The 21216-nt window shown below is 36.4% G+C and overlaps 1 protein-coding gene across 1 annotated transcript in view; it reads right to left on the bottom strand.

Moving 5' to 3' along the window:
* Positions 1–15241, bottom strand: part of LOC129264363 (exportin-1-like) — a 28864-nt gene extending 13623 nt beyond the window's left edge. Inside the window, exons 1-13 of the mRNA XM_064102775.1 lie at positions 14707–15241; positions 11882–12046; positions 11171–11272; positions 10438–10572; positions 9846–10006; positions 9251–9365; positions 8756–8875; positions 4357–4485; positions 3393–3551; positions 2681–2881; positions 1853–1991; positions 1518–1621; positions 736–970 (exon numbers count right to left, since the gene is read on the bottom strand). Of these exons, the coding sequence (XP_063958845.1) occupies positions 736–970; positions 1518–1621; positions 1853–1991; positions 2681–2881; positions 3393–3551; positions 4357–4485; positions 8756–8875; positions 9251–9365; positions 9846–10006; positions 10438–10572; positions 11171–11272; positions 11882–12007 (1726 nt within the window). The 5' untranslated portion in view covers positions 12008–12046; positions 14707–15241. The remainder of the gene's footprint in view (positions 1–735; positions 971–1517; positions 1622–1852; positions 1992–2680; positions 2882–3392; positions 3552–4356; positions 4486–8755; positions 8876–9250; positions 9366–9845; positions 10007–10437; positions 10573–11170; positions 11273–11881; positions 12047–14706) is intronic.
* Between the last annotated feature and the right edge of the window lie 5975 nt (positions 15242–21216).

Raw genomic sequence — 21216 nt, 5'->3', positions numbered from 1 at the left:
GATTGCAGGTCTCATTTACAGTAGGGTTCAGTGATATGTAGTAATTTACAATAAGTATTATTTTCATTCATTCATTTGTATAAGTCTATACAGTAGGGTTCAGTGATTTGTAGTAATAAACAAAAAGTATCATTTTCATTCATTCATTTGTATAAATCTATGCAAAGGTATTTTTGTTTGTCTGTTTTTAAGCCAACATGCTATAACATAATCAGACATGGCTTGCAACCCCTCTTCTGGTAATCGCAAACTTGGAATCAGAAGATTTGTGAAACTAAAAGAAAATGGAAAAAAAAAGCATTAAAATTATACCCCCCCCCACATGCACAGTTGGTAATAATAAAAGCCATGTCTTTATCAATCTCGAGTCAAAGCTTGAGAAGTCATATGTGAAGATGGATGGTTGAATGACTGGCGCCAATTAATCCGATGGAAAATAAATCTGCAAGTTAGGCCAAACGTAAAACCTAACCTCCAAAACTAAATAAACCCTTATTGTTATCTTTACATTATTCTTAACCCAAAACTCTATTACAATCCTAAGTCTATCCCTATGCCCTCTAAGATATTAAGACCAAATGTCACAGGAGCATGTGTTGTGTCACCAGATGCCTGTAAATGAATTTTCAAAACTTTTGTTTGTTTTGAGGGTCTAACCATATTACTGATTCGTCAGATGACGATGCAAACTTCCCTCCCACAACAAACACAACAAGTTAACCGCTTAATGCTCACCGTGCATGAACTCAAAGAGCTTGTTCACAACTGTCTTGAGGAACTTCCAGTGCGCTCTCAGGAATCTGGGATACTGCCCAACAACATACATGATGTTGGATGCTATGATAGCCTTGTTGTCCTTTCCTCGTTTCTGTTCGCACAGTCCCAAGAGTTCCTTGATGACTTGAACCAGGAATCGTTTCTCGTCTTCCTCATGCATGGCACCACTGATGGATCCTATTGCCCAGCAAAGCTATCAAACGATTCCACAAAAGAAATATCATACCAATCATTCTCATTTCAACAAGTTTTTTGGTGGGGGAATGTCAATTTGACTGCCCTCAATTTCAACTTTTGGCTGCGAAGGTCTGATTGTTACACAATGTTGCACAGCCCTTATTTGTAAAAAGGGTTTTGCTACATAGTTTTTTTAAAGTTTATTTTTCTGGACATTTATGCTCTCCTTCAAATTAGTTGTTTTCTTGCCGAATACTTCGCAGAAATTTGTGTAACACATTTCCAACATATAAATATCAAATTTGTTATTCATTGTCTGGTCAATTTCTTGAGCATTCTATTTCTTTATATTCCTATACACCCTATTGTTTTTTAAGGTTAATTGTGTTCAAGAAATAATTTTGATCGATTACAAACAAGAAAGTATGATCAAAATGACTTGGGATACAAAATTAGTATATTTTGTGTCAATTTGTGTGAAATCAGTGTTTCATTTGTTTGTACACAAATTCCTTAAAAACAATGTCTTTTTCAGTTGACATGCGATTACAAAATGAACTTACTGTGTTCAGGTTTTTCCATGACCACTCCTGCCCATTGACTTGAAGTAAAAGCTTGTCCGTCATGATGGTTTCTGTATCTGCGTAGTCTAAATGGGTCAGGTACACTGGACATTGAGAAAAGGAAATCATACAATGTAAGTAGGAGGGCAAGGACTATGAAATTCAACAAGATACTTATTCAAAACAAACAACACATATATGGATCAACGGCTGATAATGACGACTCGCCCACAGGAAACAAACATACAAGATAACCTTCTTCTGCACAAATGAATGGAAGCATCTTGCAATAAAGGGTGCTTGGGTGAATCCTCGTTGACTTTGACTCAACTTACCAAGAGTTTCCCTCATATTTTTGTACATGTTGATGGAATCTGTGTCTTTCATGAATTCCCTTACGACCTCTCCTTGATCATTCTCAACCACAAGTACTTCTTCAGGCTTGGCCATTCGAGAAATCATTACTTTTCTCACCTAAAAAAAAAAAAAAAGATAATAGTAATGTCACATAGGATATAAATCCACATCTAGACAGAATGTTATTGCAAATAAGTGATATTTTTATTCACAGGATGGTTCTAGCAGTGAACATAAAGGGAGATGTTACATAGACATATCATATCTCATAATCAAACATGAAAATGAATTGAAAAATATATTGTACTGTGAGACTTGTCTTTTCTACTTTGACATTATCTCTCCCCCTCTCAGATAGATATTCACTTAATTACCTTATACAAATAAATACAATGTATGCCTCCTTACTTCTTGTTATATCCATTGATCTCCTTTCACAAAACTATAAATTAATCTTGAATAAATTGTCAACTTCAAAAAGTGAGTTCTTTACTATTTGAAAATCCAGAGGTAGACAGAGGAATATGTTATACAGATGCAAGAATATATTACTATTGACAATTTTAAAGACCGGATACCAGGGCAAAAGTGAAACCGGGGCTGGGGGCAACTTAAGCCCCCAGTGTTCAAAAGAGCCCTGCAAAGAAAAGAAGAAAAAAGAAAAAAAAAGAGGAGCCCTGGAAATCCCCATTCTTGCAATTTTAAAACTTATCCAATGCAGCAGATATAGGCAGGAAGTTGAGAAACGAAGCCCCCGATAATTAAAAATATATATATATATATTTTTTGCCTCCATAATGACTTACTCTTGTAAGTGATTTCAGATATAGCTGCCTGCGAGGCGGAACACTGTTGTTGGCGCTCCCCAGCAGCAGGGGAGATGAAGGAGTGGATGGGAATGGACTCTCTCTGTATAACTCTGATGATAAGGTATTCCAGTACTCCAGGCAGATTTTGAAGATTTCTGTTTCTTCCACCTCGGAAATCAGGAGGAGGTAGTGGTGCGCCTACACAAGAAAAATGAATGCATGGATACCAGCGCTTGAAACAAATTTTGATGTATTTTTTCTTCTTTATTTGGGTACGGGATTAGACTTAAAACAAGAACAACAAAAAAAATTAGCTGGATAAATACTAAAAAGTTGAAAGAACTAAGACTATGGTAGTCTGAAGTTATTCATTAATTCCTTGAATGATCTGAGCACCGTTGAAAAGTAGTAGCTCGAGCTCAACCCGGGGTAATAATAGCAGAGCTTTGTATCCTCAGGCAAAAAGTGCTAAATAAATCCAGCTCTTATTATCATCATTGTAATTACCGGTATCACTTTGTGATTGTAATATATAAATAAATCAAAAATTGAGAAATTAAAGGTACAATACCATAACATAAATCCAGGAATAAAAGGTATGTAATAATATAAGTTATAATTATAAGATATATTTTTTTCTTTCTAAGCCTTGACCATAATTTGATGTGGATGTACTAGAGATATTTCAAATATTTATTGTCTATCTCACCTCAAGGAGAATTTCATGAAACTCTGGTTTCTTCTCAATAAGTTCCACATGTTCCTTGAAGAACGTACAGAGGAAGAGACTGAGATTCTGGATGAAATTCTGCTCTTCGTCTCTACCATTAGCATAAGCTTGCCTGATGTCTGTGTCGAGAGGGAGCATCTGTCGATACAAATACAAATATTGTCATAATAGAGGATGGTGGTGGCAAAAGTGCATGCAAAAGTCCATATAGCAGTAGCAGTAAATTAATGGAAAAGTATTAGCAGCAGCAGCAGTAGTTGCCATAGTGAAGGTTGTAGCAATTGTAGAAGCGTGTACATGAACTTTGTGGTGGTAGAAGAAGTAATATTCATGGGGCATTACAAGTAAGGTAGAAGTAGTACTACACACTGTTCTTTGGACAATTCTTTATTAGCTGTTAAAATAACTACATGTAGCCACACTTTTCAGGCAGCCTTGCATCAATCATTTATATCTAAGAGATGTGTTTTATCATCATCTAAATGTTGATAAAATTATTATGAACTGCTCTGGGGTTTCTTCTTTACTATTGAAGGATGAGTAAATTAATACACAACATAAAGGGTAAATTCCCTGTCCACACATTCCCATTCAAATAACCACAGCAGAAAGCATGAAATAATATACACTGGGGCCAACATTCCATGAAAGTTGTCAGCAATAACAAATCCATATTCTTTAAATTATTGTTAAACATTTTCTTATGAACTATGTATTTTCTTTATAGTTTGTATATGAAAAGTTGCAGAAACAATAAATAGAAATGATGTATATGACAAGTTGCAGAAACAATAAATAAAAATGAAAATGAAATTGTCAGATAACAGAGATTCTTAGCGAATCAAAACCAAGGATTTTCAATTCCGACAACTTTCGTTTAACAGTCCCCAGGAATATTGTTTGTATACTGGCTATGAAGTGATCAATTGTTTTGAGAGCCTACCTGTTTCAGTTGTGTCATGGTCAGAGTGAAGAGCACAACAAACTGCTGTTCATATTGGCTGACATTCACACCAGCAATCTCCGTCAGGCACTTGAGCGTGACATTCCTGAACATTGGCACATTGAGAAACTGTGGTGTGGAAGAAAGAATGTACAAGTATGTTTCACACCATCAGAACAATTTCTTAAAAGCAAGTTTTCACCACAGCTTTGATAGCACTTGTGTACTTTTAATTCATTAATGTATCACATCCCCAGGGTGAGTGACTATAGATTTACATGGGGGAGGGGGGTTCAAAAAGAGTCAAGTGTAACTTACAGTTTGAATAAATGTTTAAATGCAATGCTACTGATCATGGAATAGCCTATTTTCATGTATACAGTGACTTCTACAACCCAACAATGACATTTTGACCCTGAAATATGACTAGATTATTATCACGCCTTCAAGGATATGAGCTACAAATGCTGTGTTGAACAATATCTCAGTTATTTTGAACAAGTGGAATGCCTCTGGCCGTCTCACCTGCATCACGCGATTCAATGTAGCAGCAGTGCTGATTTTGAAAACTACTATAACTCGCACAAGATGTTCAGTGATACTTGGTTACTCTTATTTCCACGTTTTATGAACTAGACCAATACACTTATAGAGATATGATGGCAATTCAAAAAATACCCCCAACGTCAGGGTTGTAATAAAAAACGTTTTTTATTAAAAAAAACAAATAAAACGTTTTTTATTGTTTTAAAACGTTTTAAATCGTTTTAAAACGTTTTTTTTCCAACGAACGATGTAATTTTCCTGTAAATCAATTAAATTATACACTTAATACAATATGATTTAAGCTCTTGATGTTTTAATTACATTTTTGGAGTATTAAGAGATGACTACAATTTTTGTTACTGAATTTTCAACAGAAAAGTTCATATTTTTCCCAAAATTACTAAATCAAGGAAATGGAATGCCAAAAAATTAAGTTGACATTTCATAAGTTTATTCCTCATACAGGTAGTCTCAGGTTTTTTTTAGTCTTATCAATCTATAGGGGTGAGAAGAAGTTGCACTATGTAAGAAAACAACATAATCTATAGACTATAGGCTTTCAAAGCTTAATTTCATTTATTCAATATGCTTTATTTCATTTGTATCAATTATACAAATTTTAAGTAATAATAATAATAATAGTCCGCTTTTATATAGTGCTTAATACATTGGAACGACGTGTCTAAGCGCTTTACAGATATATTATTAACCCAGTCATCGGATTCAATCAGTCATTCCCGCACACAATGTATGCACATCCTCCACTCCCTGGGTAGTATTCCAGTCAGTCGCTAGTGAGGCGCACACAGTACTGGACAAGCTACAATGACTTTCACATCCTACCGGGTACCCACAATTGCATGAAATATAAGTTTGGGTTTAAATCTTTAAATATTAGGCCCTTGAACTGCTTATTTCTTTAATTGAGGAATTTTAATCAAATTGTTTTTTTCAATGTTTGTTTTAACTGTTTTTTTTTAAATTTCTTATGTACAGTTTTGTGGTTACTTTTGTTGTTTTTTTTTCGTTTTTTAATGGAAATTATTGGCAATTATTTTCCAATCATTAACAAAAAGTACAAATATTGATACAGATAAAATGTTGGCGAAAATTTTGCATTGGCTTTACTTGTGTAATATCATGGAGCTATCAATGTGTTGATAGCTCCATGGTAATATCATAACCGCATATCCATGCATGTATCCAAAAAATAGTCTTGAACAATATGGCGTGGCCCTGCTGTTCTTATGGATTTATCATAGAAATTTTTAAGGGGGCCATTACAGTCCCCTGGGATTGTTAGGGTTAAAGGTCAAATCCACCCCAGAAAAATGCTGATTTGAATCAGTAGAGAAAATTCAAACAAGCATAATGCTGAAAATTTCATCGAAATCGGATGTAAAATAAGAAAGTTATGACATTTAAAGTTTCGCTTATTTTTCACAAAACATTTATAACAACTCAGTGATGTGCAAATGAGGGAGTTGATGATGTCCCTCACTCACTATTTCTTTTGTTTTTTTAATTGTTTGAACAATAAAATATTTCAATTTATACAGATTTGATAATAATGACCAACTTAACTGAACCAAAAAATGTTTAAACAATGGTAGTTCCACTCATGTTCAGGGAGGAAAAAAAATATATTTCACATGACAATTAGAAAATAACGACATACAAAATAAATAGTGAGTGATGTCATCAGTCCCCTCATTTGCATACCAACCAGGATGCGCATATAACTGTTTTGCGAAATTAAGCGAAACTTTAAAATGTCATCACTTTATTATTTTACATCCGATTTTGATGAAATTTTCAGCATAATACCTTTTTCTTGGGGTGGACTTGTCCTTTAAGGTTTGCTAGCTGATTATCTTATTCTGAATTAAACTACTTTTCTTCATCTTTACAAAACGCAAAGTTTCACCTACTTTCGTGTGTACCTCAAGGTTACAATGTCAGTTATACTGTCTATTTGCAAAATATTATTGTGCTTGTGCAACACTTCCATTTTATTCAAGTACTACTATTACATATTTGAACTTATTTTAAATAGTGTTTCTTTCCCTGTCTAAAAGTGAGCACAACACTCAAATGCTTGTTAAAATGAGAATACATGTATATAGATTGATCTACATAATTGAACAGGAGGAAAGGAACATGACAAAGCAATGGAAAAGGGGAGAATAAGGGGGGAAAGAGAGAGGAGAAAAAGAGTGGTGGTGAGAAAGATATTTAGTTAGAAGAAAATAATATACCACTTAAGAAAAAAAGTATAAAAAATATATTCATGTAAAATCACATCCATGCATATTTATAACACACAAGTCTATGAGGTGTTTTAAAACACGTTTTTTTTGTAAAAAAAACGGGTGTTTTAAAACGCGTTTTAAAACATGTTTTAAAACACACCGTTTAAAACGTGCCAACCCTGTAAACGTGGCCAAAGTTCTTTGACCTTACATGACCTTTGACCTTGATCATGTGACCTGAAACTCGCACAGGATGTTCAGTGATACTTGATTACTATTATGTCCAAGTTTTATGAACTAGACCAACACACTTTCAAATTTATGGCTGTAATTCAACAAATACCCCAATTTGGCCAAAGTTCATTGACCCTAAATGACCTTTGACCTTGATCATGTGACCTGAAACTTGCACAGGATGTTCAGTAATACTTGATTACTATTATGTCCAAGTTTCATGAATCAGATCCATAAACTTTCAAAGTTATGATGGTAATTCAACAGATACCCCCAATTCGGCCAAAGTTCATTGACCATAAATGACCTTCGACCTTGGTCATGTGACGTGAAACTCATGCAGGATGTTCAGTGATACTTGATTAACCTTATGTATAAGTTTCATGAACTAGGTCCATATATTTTCTAAGTTATGATGACATTTCAAAAACTTAACCTTAGGTTAAGATTTTGATGTTGATTCCCCCAACATGGTCTAAGTTCATTGACCCTAAATGACCTTTGACCTTAGTCATGTGACATGAAACTCAGGCAGGATGTTCAGTAATACTTGATTAACCTTATGGCCAAGTTTCATGAACTAGGTCCATATACTTTCTAAGTTATGCTGTCATTTCAAAAACTTAACCTCAGGTTAAGATTTGGTGTTGACGCCGCCGTCGCCGCCGCCGCCGTCGGAAAAGCGGCGCCTATAGTCTCACTCTGCTATGCAGGTGAGACAAAAACTAACGACTTTGTTTCTATTGACCTCTGTAAATTTGATCTTATATCCCAAATTCCAATCAGAACAGTGTTACTGGCAATACAAATACAAGATCTCAGTCTGAAGAAGATCTTTCAACGGTTCTCAAAAGAATGAGAAATCTACAATGATCTCCATAATATAATAATGATAGACAGTTCTTGTATAGCGTATAACACACAATGAATAACGTCTCTATGCGCTTCCAAAGGACTTGTATTATTACCCCGGCTGTAGCTCAAGCAGCCTTCCAGCGCTCAGTGCATTTGAAGGAATAAATTCCTGCCAGATACCCATTCACCTCACCTGGGTTGAGTGCAGCACAATGTGGATAAATTTCTTGCTGAAGGAAACTATGCCATGGCTGGGATTTGAACCCACGACCCTTTGTTTCAAAGTCCGGAGAATAATCCACTGGGGCAAAACGTTCCATAAGACCATTGACCTTGACACACATCCCCCCTATCTAAAATCATTATCCCTTTTAAATGGATACAGTTGATCCATCCGTTTTTACAGAGCGTAAGCAGGATGGACTGATGGATAGAAGGAAGGACAAACAAGTCTTAAGTTCCCCTCACACCACTATAAATTTAATGCAGTTCATAAATGAATTGAATGATACCTTGTATATCAAAGTGCTGATCAACTTTGTTTCATATATGTAGCCCAGGGGAATCCAGTTGAGAAATCGCAGTAACGTTTCAAGACATGATCCAACGAGGGAGGCATTCTGAGAATTATCCTGCGAATAAAAATGAAACATAAAAATGCATGTTATACCTTCATGCATACCTGACCACCCTGACAAATCAAGAAATGGGAAATGTTCAATAATACAAATACACTTAAATTTCCTATTCAATACTAAAGAAAAAAATCATATAAACAGGAACACATAATCTAAAATGGCATTTTCCTTTCCCCCAAACAGCAATGTTCTTATTTAATAAAACAATTGACAAGTATGTTTCATGTCATATATTTTCTTTTCAGAAAAACACATTCTTTATCCTATAAATTCATCACTTATCTTCAGTTCAGATTTTTACATTTAACATACGGTACTAAATACAAACTTTATCTTTTAAGATTTCAGTAGAAAATATTGATTTCTTACCATGACATATTGACACAGCTGAAATACACTAGAGAACTCATTACACATGCTGTCCTTGAGATGTTTAGCTTTGGCCTGGGTCATTTGCCCGCTGGAGAAATCAAACACCTCTTCACTGTAAAAATCCAGAGAAAAATTAAACATAAATTATTTTCTATTACTTCTACTTATACTACTATCAAATATACAGAGAGTTTGGGAAATAACCATTAGCCCACTTTCCTACTATTAAAGCTCCCATACATTATGGTTTATAATAGGTTCCCACACTGTATGTATATAATATATCATTTGAATGTAGGAACAAAAGGACATAAAAGATCACAGAAGATGAGAGTGCGATATCCCGGGGGGGGGGGGGGGGGGAGGGGGGGGGAGAAGGAGAGGATTGGAAGAACAGGAAGAGAGAAGATATATATCCCAATTAACAGTACAGGAAAATCTGAATTCAGAGGTGAAATGCCGCAATTACATATTATAATCACAACATGGCAATAGAGAAGTGGTTAAGTCAGTCAAACTTCACTGAGGAATGAAGTTTACTGGGGAATAAATAAGTTGTACCTCAAATCATGTTAATCTTTTTTTTCCTTACCTGAGGAGCTTTAAAATGGCAAGGTTGTTCTGACACAGAGATTCATTTGTTTTGCTGGCCCCAACAATGTCACTGATGAATGCTGGCCAATTCCTGGGCCATTCATGTTTTAAGATCTGGACCAAGATGATGTTCAACTTCCCAAGATAGACCTTTTCCTTCTGTAAAATCAAATCAAACATGGCACAATAAAAAGTTTTGTAACACACAGAAAATATGTTAGTCGGCCCTAACAACAGGTCATTACCATGGCAACATTGTATCTGACATGTCAAAAAATATGTCTTGCACATTTTTACTCTATGACCAAAGTATGTGTCAATCTCATGAGCGATTTGCAGATACTGAGGAAGATCTGCAAGATTGATGCCAGACCGCCCAACTGTACACAAACTCTTTACACCCTTCAAATCTTGTTTGGAAGAGGAATAATAAATCATACTCATTTTCAGAAGAAGTCCCAATGGTTGTGAAGAAAATGTCTCGATAGATGGTGCAATTACCCACAATATCACATCTTTCACCTCTGTGCTTTTAAATACTGATCTAGATTTAGTAGAGGGGTTAGAATTTTAAATGACGACCAAATTACCTCAGCCAGGTCCTTTTCGGATGATATCTTGATGATGAGTCCGACTGTGTACTTCTTAATTCCCTCGCACTGAGTGCGAGGTAAAACTTTCCAACGAGTCTTGATGACATTCTCAAGGATCTGTAATCCATAGTACTGTGAACGAAAATACCAATATTCAAATCATTTTTTTTAATATATAAACAGGCAAACCAAGTAGACAGAATTGTGGACTGTAAATCACACCACGCAGACCTTTATCTTACTAGGAGAATACAAAAAAAAATTTAAGTACATTTAATCAACCTTTAAAATTGGAAAAACTGATCATAGGTGTATATTTACAAATGCTGTTACCTGCACATCTAAAATATACTGCATCCAGTCACCAAGCAAATAAAAACAGGCAAATAAATAATGATTTTATTTATCATTCAGAATATTGTTGAGTTGGTTATTCACACTTAAGATGGCTTCCATAGGAAGCAATACTTCGAGTTGAACTTAGGGGGTGTTGCAAGAAAATAATTGTAATCCATTGCAAATTTAAGATGCAAATGAACAAGTGATAGATCAATTTTGACTAAAGCAAGATAATTTCTTGACGCGAGAAAGAGACCACCAATCCACTGCAATTTGCAACGAAGTGCACGACTTTCAATTGAATTGGTACCTAATATTGTTCTACAATCAATCACAAGTTTCTTGCAACACCCTGTTAGTGATGATGTAGCAAATTGGGTTCGATTCAAACCTTGGTTTGTTGATTGCTGGAAAATTCAAGTATGGTGTCGACTCTTGTCCATGCATCGGGATGCTCCTTCAAACTTGTCAATATTTGCTGGGCCATTTGTTGCTGTGGAGGCAAGGATGGCAAAATAAATATTCAGTTTCTTATTTCTATAGTTGTCAGATTATGAACATGGAATTCCATGGGATAGCTTGGCAAAAACCCAATATAAGGGGGAAATAAACCCTTACCCCGGTTGCTTAAAATTTCACATTTTCATGTCCATGAAATATCTTCCTCGTTTCCATCCTACCTTGATAGTACTATCATTTAATGGACACTACCAATGAAATGACTAACACTACCTTCTCCCTTGACTCTGAATAATTGCCAGAGCTTTTCTTTTATGCAACAGGCCCCTGGAAATGAGTTAATGTGGATCGCTGCCAAATGTTATATGGCACCAGACCATCTATTGTTTCATGAACAAACTGGAGTAATCATCATCATCATCACCATCATCATCATCATATCATCATAAATAATAATAATATATTGTTGTTGTTATTATTAATTATTATTAAGCAATATTATTATCATGATGTAATATTATTATTATTTCATATGGCAAAAGATAATATAAAATACAACTGAAAGAATGCATTTCCCTTGAAACGCCAGAGACAGGCAAAGTTAACTGTATAACCCTGGCATATAATAACACTGTCTACTTACTTCTGGGCCTTCTCCACTATACATGGCACCAACGACTGTGTCCAGGAGGTTGATGTCAAGCTTCTGACTAAAGTCGAGCAGCTTTGCAGCCTGCTCAGCCAACGTTGCCATGCTCTGTGAAGGCATTGATTCACCTACACAAGATGTCTGGATTAGAGCGAATGCCTGAAAAAAAATAAGGGTGAAAAGGTTTGAATCATGGTTTTTAAGCAGCAATTATCATTCTAAAGGAGAATTTTTGTTTTGGTACCCCCCCCCCCTCCAAGTGAATTTCACTAATCCTTGCCTATGCAGTGGCCCCTTGTCTGTGCATAATGTCTATGCACCTAAAAAATTTGACTTGAGATGAAACATGAAGTTCTTTAAAATTCCATCATAATTTCCAGTTGATATATAATATATTCTTGAGTAGTGTGCCCCAAATGTCAGAAAAATTTCAAATATGATTTTCTTGAAAAACCTCAGCCAATCATTTTCAGATTAAAGAATCCTCAGCCAAACATTTTCAAACTGAACAAAAAAATAGAGCCAAAATTTTATAAGCACACATTCACTTTTCACATGATTCAAGGATTTTGTTGAGAATGGCTGCTTTCGACTGAAATGCCTGAAATACAATATTTTCCCATTTCTTTAGTCAGATTTTTTTTAATGAATAGGTCTAACATTAGAGTATCAGTCTACATATTCAGGGGTGTGAGTAGTCACAAATAAAAAGATCTGAAAAAAGCTGAAGAGTGATGAAAAAGTCTGAAATAGGAAGAGCTCTCATATTTTTGAACAGAAGAAAGCCAAAAATAAGCTGAAAAAAAAAAATCTGATATCAGCTAAAAAACTTTTGGTTGTCTATTTCAATCCTTATCAAAATAACAGCAAATCCAACTCCAAGCGAAGCAATGTCTGACTGGGAACTTGAATGATGTCGAGATCGAAGCCGAAATACAGCCGTTCCTGATTGCGATGTTCGGAAAAGTGGTGGGTAGTCTATCTTGGCCTTGAAATATGATTGAGACTTGCTATTAACTTTTGCAAACAACCATTGGTGGGGAAATTCTCTCGAAATCGGCTGGTGCGAAACTGCAAATTAGTACCTTGGCTTTAATTTTAATTAAGCTCAAATGCAGACATGCCTTCCCCTTCCCCCCAAAAAAACAACATAACCCCTGACCTTGAAGGCCTAGCCTAAAAACTCAGAAAACATCCCCCCCTTTTTAGTTTTATGATGGGGGGACCTAAAGCTAAGCACTTTGTTTTCAAACGATAAAAACAGGGGCCGCGGAAGCGGGGGGCTTCAGCCCCCCCCCCCCCACTTTTTTCCAAAACCGTGTACAAAAACGTAAAAATTACCATATGATTGTGATTTTTTTGCATGGTCAGCCCCCCCACTTCGAAAACCGTTCCGTGGCCCCTGAAAAACTATGCCAATTTTAATTATTGAACAAATTATCTTTCACTAATTTGTGGCAAATATAAATCATTAGCCAAAAAGAAAATATTGCAAAACTCACGTAATACGTAAATTCCAGTGTTTTTTTAACACCTCTTGATTCCGATGTCGAAGGGGTCCTAAAGCTACGCACTCGATTTATCATGCAAAAAATAGCATTTTTCCTGTGCCTCAATTTCTAAAATATGTTCACATTATTATAGGATAAAATGAAATTAAAGCGAATATAACTCCAAAATTCCAAACAGTTGTGACTTGTGGGTTTTCGCTGCATTTTAATTAGAGATTTACTGCAGCTTCTGTAGTAACAATTGAATAGGAATCGAATCGTTCGTCACTGGCCACACACAGAGTGCACATTTGCCATTAAAAACTGCATGCGCGATGAGTGGTGCGTAGCTTTAGGACCCGCGTAGCATCAATTAAGTTAGGTCCCCTTACCATACATTTAAAAAACTCAGATTTCAAAATCAAAATGAATCATATTTTTCTGATTAACAAAATTATGTTAAAATGGTAAACTGTGCAAATTCAGAATTTCAGGTCTTGATCTGGACCTAGAATAGATCTACATCTACTGATCTAGACCAAAAGCTTCGGTCTCTGTTATTGTTCCGCTGAACTCCGTTGGCTCCACTCACCAAAATACAGAGACCGAAGTTCTAGCTCGATCTGTACAGGGGACTCAATGGCCGTATCAAGTTCGGATAAAACAGGGAAGTGAAGTTGCGCGACAGCCGAAGTAAGTCACTGTTTTTTCCCCTTTTAAGTTTATTTTTCCCCGTTTTGGTGCATTTCACTTTTCAGGCCAAAACGGAATAGGAATCATGATAATAATCTTTCTTTTTTTTGGTACAGTTCTCTTTAAATATTTTTATGAAATAAAGACAAAAATCGAAGAGCCCCGACGGGGGAATTTGCATTTTAAGTCCCCTACCCTAATGAGTAATGGTGGCTGCACGATAGCGAGCCGTCTGTGTACGAGGAGAAATTTAAAAAATTTGAAATTTAAAAATCAATAAAGAACTCCTCGAAACAGACGGCTGCCAGCTGTCTCTACAATTTTTACAATTTTTTTACAATCATAACCACCCGGCACCCCGGCCTTTACTAGTTTTCATCGGGTCCAGGCCCTAGGCCTAGCATAGTACTTCATCAGCTAGCAACAAGCAGCATGGCCCCAGGCTTAATTAAAATGAGCACCACCGTCGAAGGGGCGGCGCCGAAGCTCCTTGGGCTTGGGTTAGCTGAGTGAGAGCTCAGCTGATCGCTGATTCGAACGATGCCAGCTGGAGCTGGCTCGCTGGGCTGTACACTCACTCGGCAAGACCCTAGCATGCATGGACCAATGAGAATGCGGCCTCTCTGCTTTACTTACTTGCTATGATAGCTCTCCGCTGCTGGCCGTCGTCCGCCGAGACGAGTACAGAACCCACGTGAACTATCTGCTCTGTAAATTGCTAACCTGGATACCACACGACGCTTACATTAAAGCATTCGTGAATCAAGCTTTCATTTCATTAATTGTCTATATTATCTGGCAATTCGAGGATGTTTCAGCCATTTAAAATTAAGATATTTCAGAGTAAATCCAGCTTCGATCTCCATCCGACGAATTCGGCGTCTCGAGTGATGGAAATTTTTGGCGAATAAAAACCGGTCAAAACCAGTTCGGCGCAGCAGCAGCTAGCTGTCGTATACGCGAGTAGTATCTCTGCACACTGCGAAAATCATATCCATCAAAATATTCAGTGATACATTATCACACTTATAATTCACAATCATATAATGAACTGAAGATACAAATTGTTTAATGTTTATGTGCAGTAATGAGCTTCTTAATCAACACGATGTAATGTGGAGCGAAGGGTCAAGTTTGTTATTTCGCATTACATATTTGGAAGAGCAGAGAGGAATATATATATTCGCGGGCGCTTTTCGAGTTGCGATATATACAGATAGAGCGAGGTAGAGGGCGCAGCTTCAGAATTCACATGCAAAACAGTATACAGTTCTAAAATATGATTGGTTGACAGCTGGGTACCATGCCCGTTACCTGTTTATTGTTATCATTATGTTAAATTTGTATATGGTTGTATTATATTGGTCGCTCAATGATGGAGTATTTCGGGCTGAAATAATGATACCCAAACAAGCAGAGTAAAAATTCACTAACCACAACGCTTCTCTATTACAAAACAACAAAGTTGAATTTCAAAGTTTAGCAATACTGTATATTAGGCCTATTGTGAAATAAGACCATGCCCCATGGGGCCCCCATATGCAAATAATCGAACATGCAAGATAGTGCCAATGCTTTCCTTTTTCGTATAATGCTATTCACATTTTCATATAGTGTACTCGAATTGTCTCCCTTGTATCATGATCAGTTGCAGCAATAATTTTCTTTAATATTAATTCAGTTTAGTCAATCTTACCGTACCCTGCGGAGGAGAAATTATTTAATCAAATACTAAAGATTAAGTGGGGATATGACACCGATCAGCTTGCTCATTGCACTAGCCTAGTCGATCTGCCGAGACGCCAAAGTCTTAGCTCTATCATGTCCAAACACAGGGGCGGAAATCTCTCCCAAAAGGTAGGGGGGACACAGGGGCGGATCCAACCTTCGCCAATAGGGGGGGGGGGCGGCGGAAATTTGTTTCAGCCATAATTTCCCCGATTTTTTTTTTTTGAAGGGGTAGTCCTCATTAGTCACTTCTTAGCTTTATTCTTATAAATTTATATGTAATATCATAATCCTTATTTATATTATGCGAGCGCGAAGCGCAAGCAATTTTTTGATTTTTTTTTTTGTATTTTTTCCTAAAATTTGAACATTCTGGGCAATGTTTGTTATCCTGAAAAATGATGTGTACGCAACTTAATAATTACTACGAACGCAAAGCGCGAGTACATGCAAATGAACTGATGGAAAAAATACCTGTTAAAGTAGCATTTAACTATCAAATAATGCGAGCGCGAAGCGTGAGCAATTTTTTGTTGACTTTTTCACCTAAAGAATGGAAATTCTAAGCACTTTTTGTAACTCAAGCAGAATAGGTAATTAAGTAAACAATTGATGAAAGAAAATTTTTATATACGTTTTGAACTGGTACCTGTTGAAAAGGTAACTGTTAAGGACTGCTTGCACTTAGCCATGAAGGCGTTACATATTTCAACAATAGAAAACTGCGAATGCGAAGCGCGAGCTGAAAATTTTTGAACTTTCTAGAGAAAGAATGGAAAATTTTAATCATTTTTGTAATCGTGAACAGGATAGCTATATAATTTAATAATTGATGAGAGCGGGAAGTGCGAGCAGAAAAAAAATCGAGATTTAGACCTAAAAATGGGCCACTCTGTTCATGTTTTGTAAATCATGAAAAGGATGAGTAATATGGGGTCTTCCTATACAATAATGCGAGCACGGCGAGCAGAACAATTTTGATATTGCGATCTGAAACTGGATAATGATTTAAATAGAGAACAAGTTGAGTATCTGAATTAACATGTGCGCGCGTGTTTCATATTTAGACCTAGAATCTATAGGCATTCTATATACATCTTTAATCATGAAAATCATGAAACTTTGATATTCCGATCTGAAAAAAGAGTCAATTTCAGCTTTATATTTCAAGCACTTTGTAGAAGCACTTTGTGGATATGGATCGCACTTAAAAAAGAGCTGATATTTTCATTATTATTACTCTGAGCTTTGACATAGGACCGGGACATCCTTACGACATGTCATCATATGAAAATGATGACTATCTTCCTATTCCTCTTGCTAAGCGAGATGAAACAAAAGGGACAATTTGATTATTCAATTAATATCATATTTATTAATGCCTAATAAGCACTGACGTAAATCCGTGTTGATGGGTGGGGGGGATGACTGAAATATTTTGGCTTTTTTTTTTTTGCAATCATGTTTTTAGATATGCAAGGAATTGTCATTGATATGTCCACACTGACAGTGGAGTACCGTGGGTCACGGTATTGGGGGGGGGGGGGGGGGCACCAGCAAAATTTTTGAATGACTGAGTGAGTGACCTAATAGAGACATTTTAAGGACAATGTCATTAAACGGATATGTATCTCACTGATCAAATGATGAGAGCGCGAAGCGCGAGCTGAAATTTTTTTATATTCAGATCAGAAGAAGTTACATTTTAAGGACCGATTTTAGGAATTCATGAAGAGCAGACATATCTCACCAATCCACTAATGCGAACGTAATCACGGACAGGAAATGTTTCATATATACGAAGACCTTAACATGGGGCAATCACTTTTGAGTCATGAAAATGAAGCATATGTCACTACATAAAACAATGATAACTCAAGTGCTAGGAAATATATTTGGTTTATATTGACTTGAAAACGGGATGTTTTAGTACAACAGGATTATATATCTCGTTAAACAGACAATGCGAGCACCAGGAACAATGAAGACGTAGGCCCTGGGCAAATTATGTTTCATAAAGTTATGATAAAAATGTTTCTTATGTAATGTAACTTAACATAATTATAATATAACATTATAATGAATAATATTTTCTTCTTTCCCACTACTTTTCTCTTCCTTTCTCCCTCTTTTCTCCTTTCCCCCCTTTCCCCGTTTTTTTTTGGTCAGCCGATGTGGGGGGGGGGGGGTGTGCCCCCCATGTCCCCCGTAGTTACGCCACTGTATGTCCATATGGCAAATACCCCTCCGATATTATTATCTTTTTTACCCCATGATGGTTTAATGGTTTTATTAGAGATTACATTTTAAAAAATTTTGACATTCTATCTTAATCCCTTCCCAAAGACCCCAACATTGATGAATTGGAAGAAACGGGGGTTTCTCTTCAATGTTATAATAAGGACATAAGTATTTTGTTTGGAAATGGTGAACTGGCTCTTTATTTGCATTTTATGATTCAATAATATTATTTTATTTGATAAGCGGTATTTTTGGAAGAATTTTCACCAATAAAACAATTATCTCTTGTGATTTTTTTTTTCATTTCTTTCGTAAAAAGTGGGGGGATGTTTGTACAGGCCACCCCCCCCCCTCCTGCTAATAAGGGCGCGAAATCTGATATTATGGCATAAAAACTGGACATTTTACTTTTGTAATTATGAATAGGATGCATCAGTTTATATATTTTTAACCATTAATGCGAGCGCAAATCGCGAGCTAAAATTTTTGATAAACTGTCATGAAAAGGGGATTTTATGTAGTTTGTTGTACAATCAATATTGAAACATATATAACTCGCCAATCAAAATGCGAGCGTGCAGCGCGCTAGCTGATATTTTTACGTCTCAACAATCAGACCTGAAAAGGGATATTTTGAAAACTTCATGAAAAATAATAGGTACCTGAAAAATCATAATTTGCGAGCACGCAGCGCAAGCAGCAAATGTTCATATTCAGACCATAAAACTGACATTTTTACAGAGCACTTTTTAAAAATCAATTTGTAAATCACACAAAATAATGAAGTTCGATTTCCGAGGTGAAATATGTTTTGTATATTGACTTCTAAACTTGACATTCGAGCTCCATATTGAACAAGATATGTAAGTCATCTAACAGGCAATGCGAGCGCGAAGCGCGAGCGAAAATTTTATATAGTGGCACGAAAGATTATTTTTATTTTCCAAGTCTTCCTCTCATTTTATTTTATGCACTCGTCGTCCTTCTTTTCTTTTTCTCCTCTCTTTTCCCTCTATTCCTTCTTTCTTTCCCTTTTTTTCTTTTTTTTGCTCCGCCAAGAGGGGGGGGGGGGGGGGTGGACCCCTCGGCCCCCTGGTCCGCCTACGGGGACAAGGGGCGGGAAAATTTGACAAGCAAAAAAAGGTTATCATCCCAAAAGTAAGGTCATCTCGTCCCAAAATACATGTTTTATTTCGCTTTAGAATGATGTATTTCTTACCATCATAAAAAACCAAAAATAGTAGGGGGACATTTGATATTGTGTCCCCCCTACTATTTTGAGTAGGGGGGACACGTCTCCCCTGTCCCCCTGGGATTTCCGCCCATGTCCAAACATGATATGAAGGCCTGGATTGAAGGTTTTAAGGCACTTCTATAGCAACAAGATTTTAAAGACCGAGTTACTAATTTTAGTGGTCTTGAAATATTTGAAATTAGCATCAGTACGTCAAGTCGTCAACCGATATGACACTGAGAATAATGCCCGGGGAATAATGCTTAAAGGACTAGTCCACCCCAACAAAAAGTGGATTTGAATATAAAGAGAAAAATCCAACAAGCAAAATACTCAACATTTCATCAAAATCGGATGTAAAATAAGAAAGTTATGACATTTTAAAGTTTCCCTTTATATTTTTCGCAAAACAGTTATATGCACATCCTGGTCGGTATTCAAATGAGGAGACTGATGATGTCATCTACTCACTATTTCTTTTGTATTTTATTATATGAAATATGAAATATTCTAATTTTCTCCTCAATGAACGTCTTGATCGACAAGATTAATTCCACTTGAAAATGTGGAATTAATGTTTAATACTATATGGTTCAGTCAAGTTGGTCCTAATTGTCAAATCTGTAAAAAATGAAATATTATAATTCAAACAATAAAAAGTAATAGTGAGTGAGGGACATCATCAACTTACTGTCTCATTTACATGTCGCCAAGTTGTGCATATCACTGCATGTTTTGTGAAAATTTTATTTTTCATCCGATTATAATGAAATTTTCAGTGTTATGCTTGTTGGATTTTTCTTTTTTTATTTAAATCCACTTTTTGTTGGGGTGGACTTGTATTTTAATTAATTTTCTTGCCGTGCAGCAAATTCTCCCAGGGGCGGATCCAGAGTACACTAGGGGCGGTGGGAGAGGGAAAGTGGGAAAAAATATTTTACATTTCCTCGATTAATTGGCTTATCGAAGAACCAAAGCCGGTCGGAAGGGGTCGTCTTGATAAAATTGACGGCCTGTACTATAGAGTGCAACAGTTATCGTCGTTTATCTAAAAAGAATGAAAGGTTTGCTATTTGACAATTATATTTTTCCTCTCATTTTCTTAACTTTTCTTCCAGTAAATCCTCTTCCTGTGATTATACTTATACTTTACCCTTTCTCCTTTCCTTCATTCACCCCCCCCCCCCCCCATATCTCTCTTTGTTTGTGCGGCCAATGCAGAGGCCTTGGCTGCTTCGGCCCATGAGAACGACTTTATCTTTCAATTTACCTTTCCTAATCTAAATTTATTTGTAATAAAGAGGTGGTAAGGGCTTTATAGATTCACAGTTTGTGAAAAAAGACTGATATTTTCCCTTTAATGCTAGCTTCCTCTATCGGCTGATCATTTCCTTTCTCTCTTTATTCCCGTTCTTTCTCTCTTTATTCCCGTTCTTTCTCATTTTTCTCCCTTTCCTTCTACTTTCATTATGCTCCCTTGTATCTATGTTACTGGGAGAGCTGAGCTTGCTATTATTTCTGGCATGGTGGACGGGAGCAGGGCAAGGCATCTTCTTCCCTCTTCATTATTTGTATTCTTTATCAATTTTTCTTATGTCTTTCTCTTCCACTTCTTTTCATCCCCTTTTATCTCTCTCTTCTTTTGCAGGGGGGGGGGGGGGGAGAGCGCAAGGCCCCCTCGATCCGCGCCTGCCGAAGGTTAGATCATTTCGTACCTGGACTTTCTTTTGTTTTCTTCATTGTTTTACCTTCTATTCATTTGTGAGAAAAGGGGGATAAAAAGAGCCCCGACTTCTTACCAACCTGCCCAGTCCCCTTTTATGAACTACCCGTTTCCCCTGCTTCTTTGCTTCTCCTTCATTTATTTCCCCTCTCCCTTTCTATTCTTTTGCTTCTCTTTCTCTCTTTAGTCTCCCCTTTTTCTTTTTTTTCCCGCATCCTAT

This window comes from Lytechinus pictus, chromosome 7, assembly GCF_037042905.1.
Source record: "Lytechinus pictus isolate F3 Inbred chromosome 7, Lp3.0, whole genome shotgun sequence".
Lineage (NCBI taxonomy): Eukaryota > Metazoa > Echinodermata > Echinoidea > Temnopleuroida > Toxopneustidae > Lytechinus > Lytechinus pictus.
This window is presented reverse-complemented; position numbering and strand designations above follow the sequence as displayed.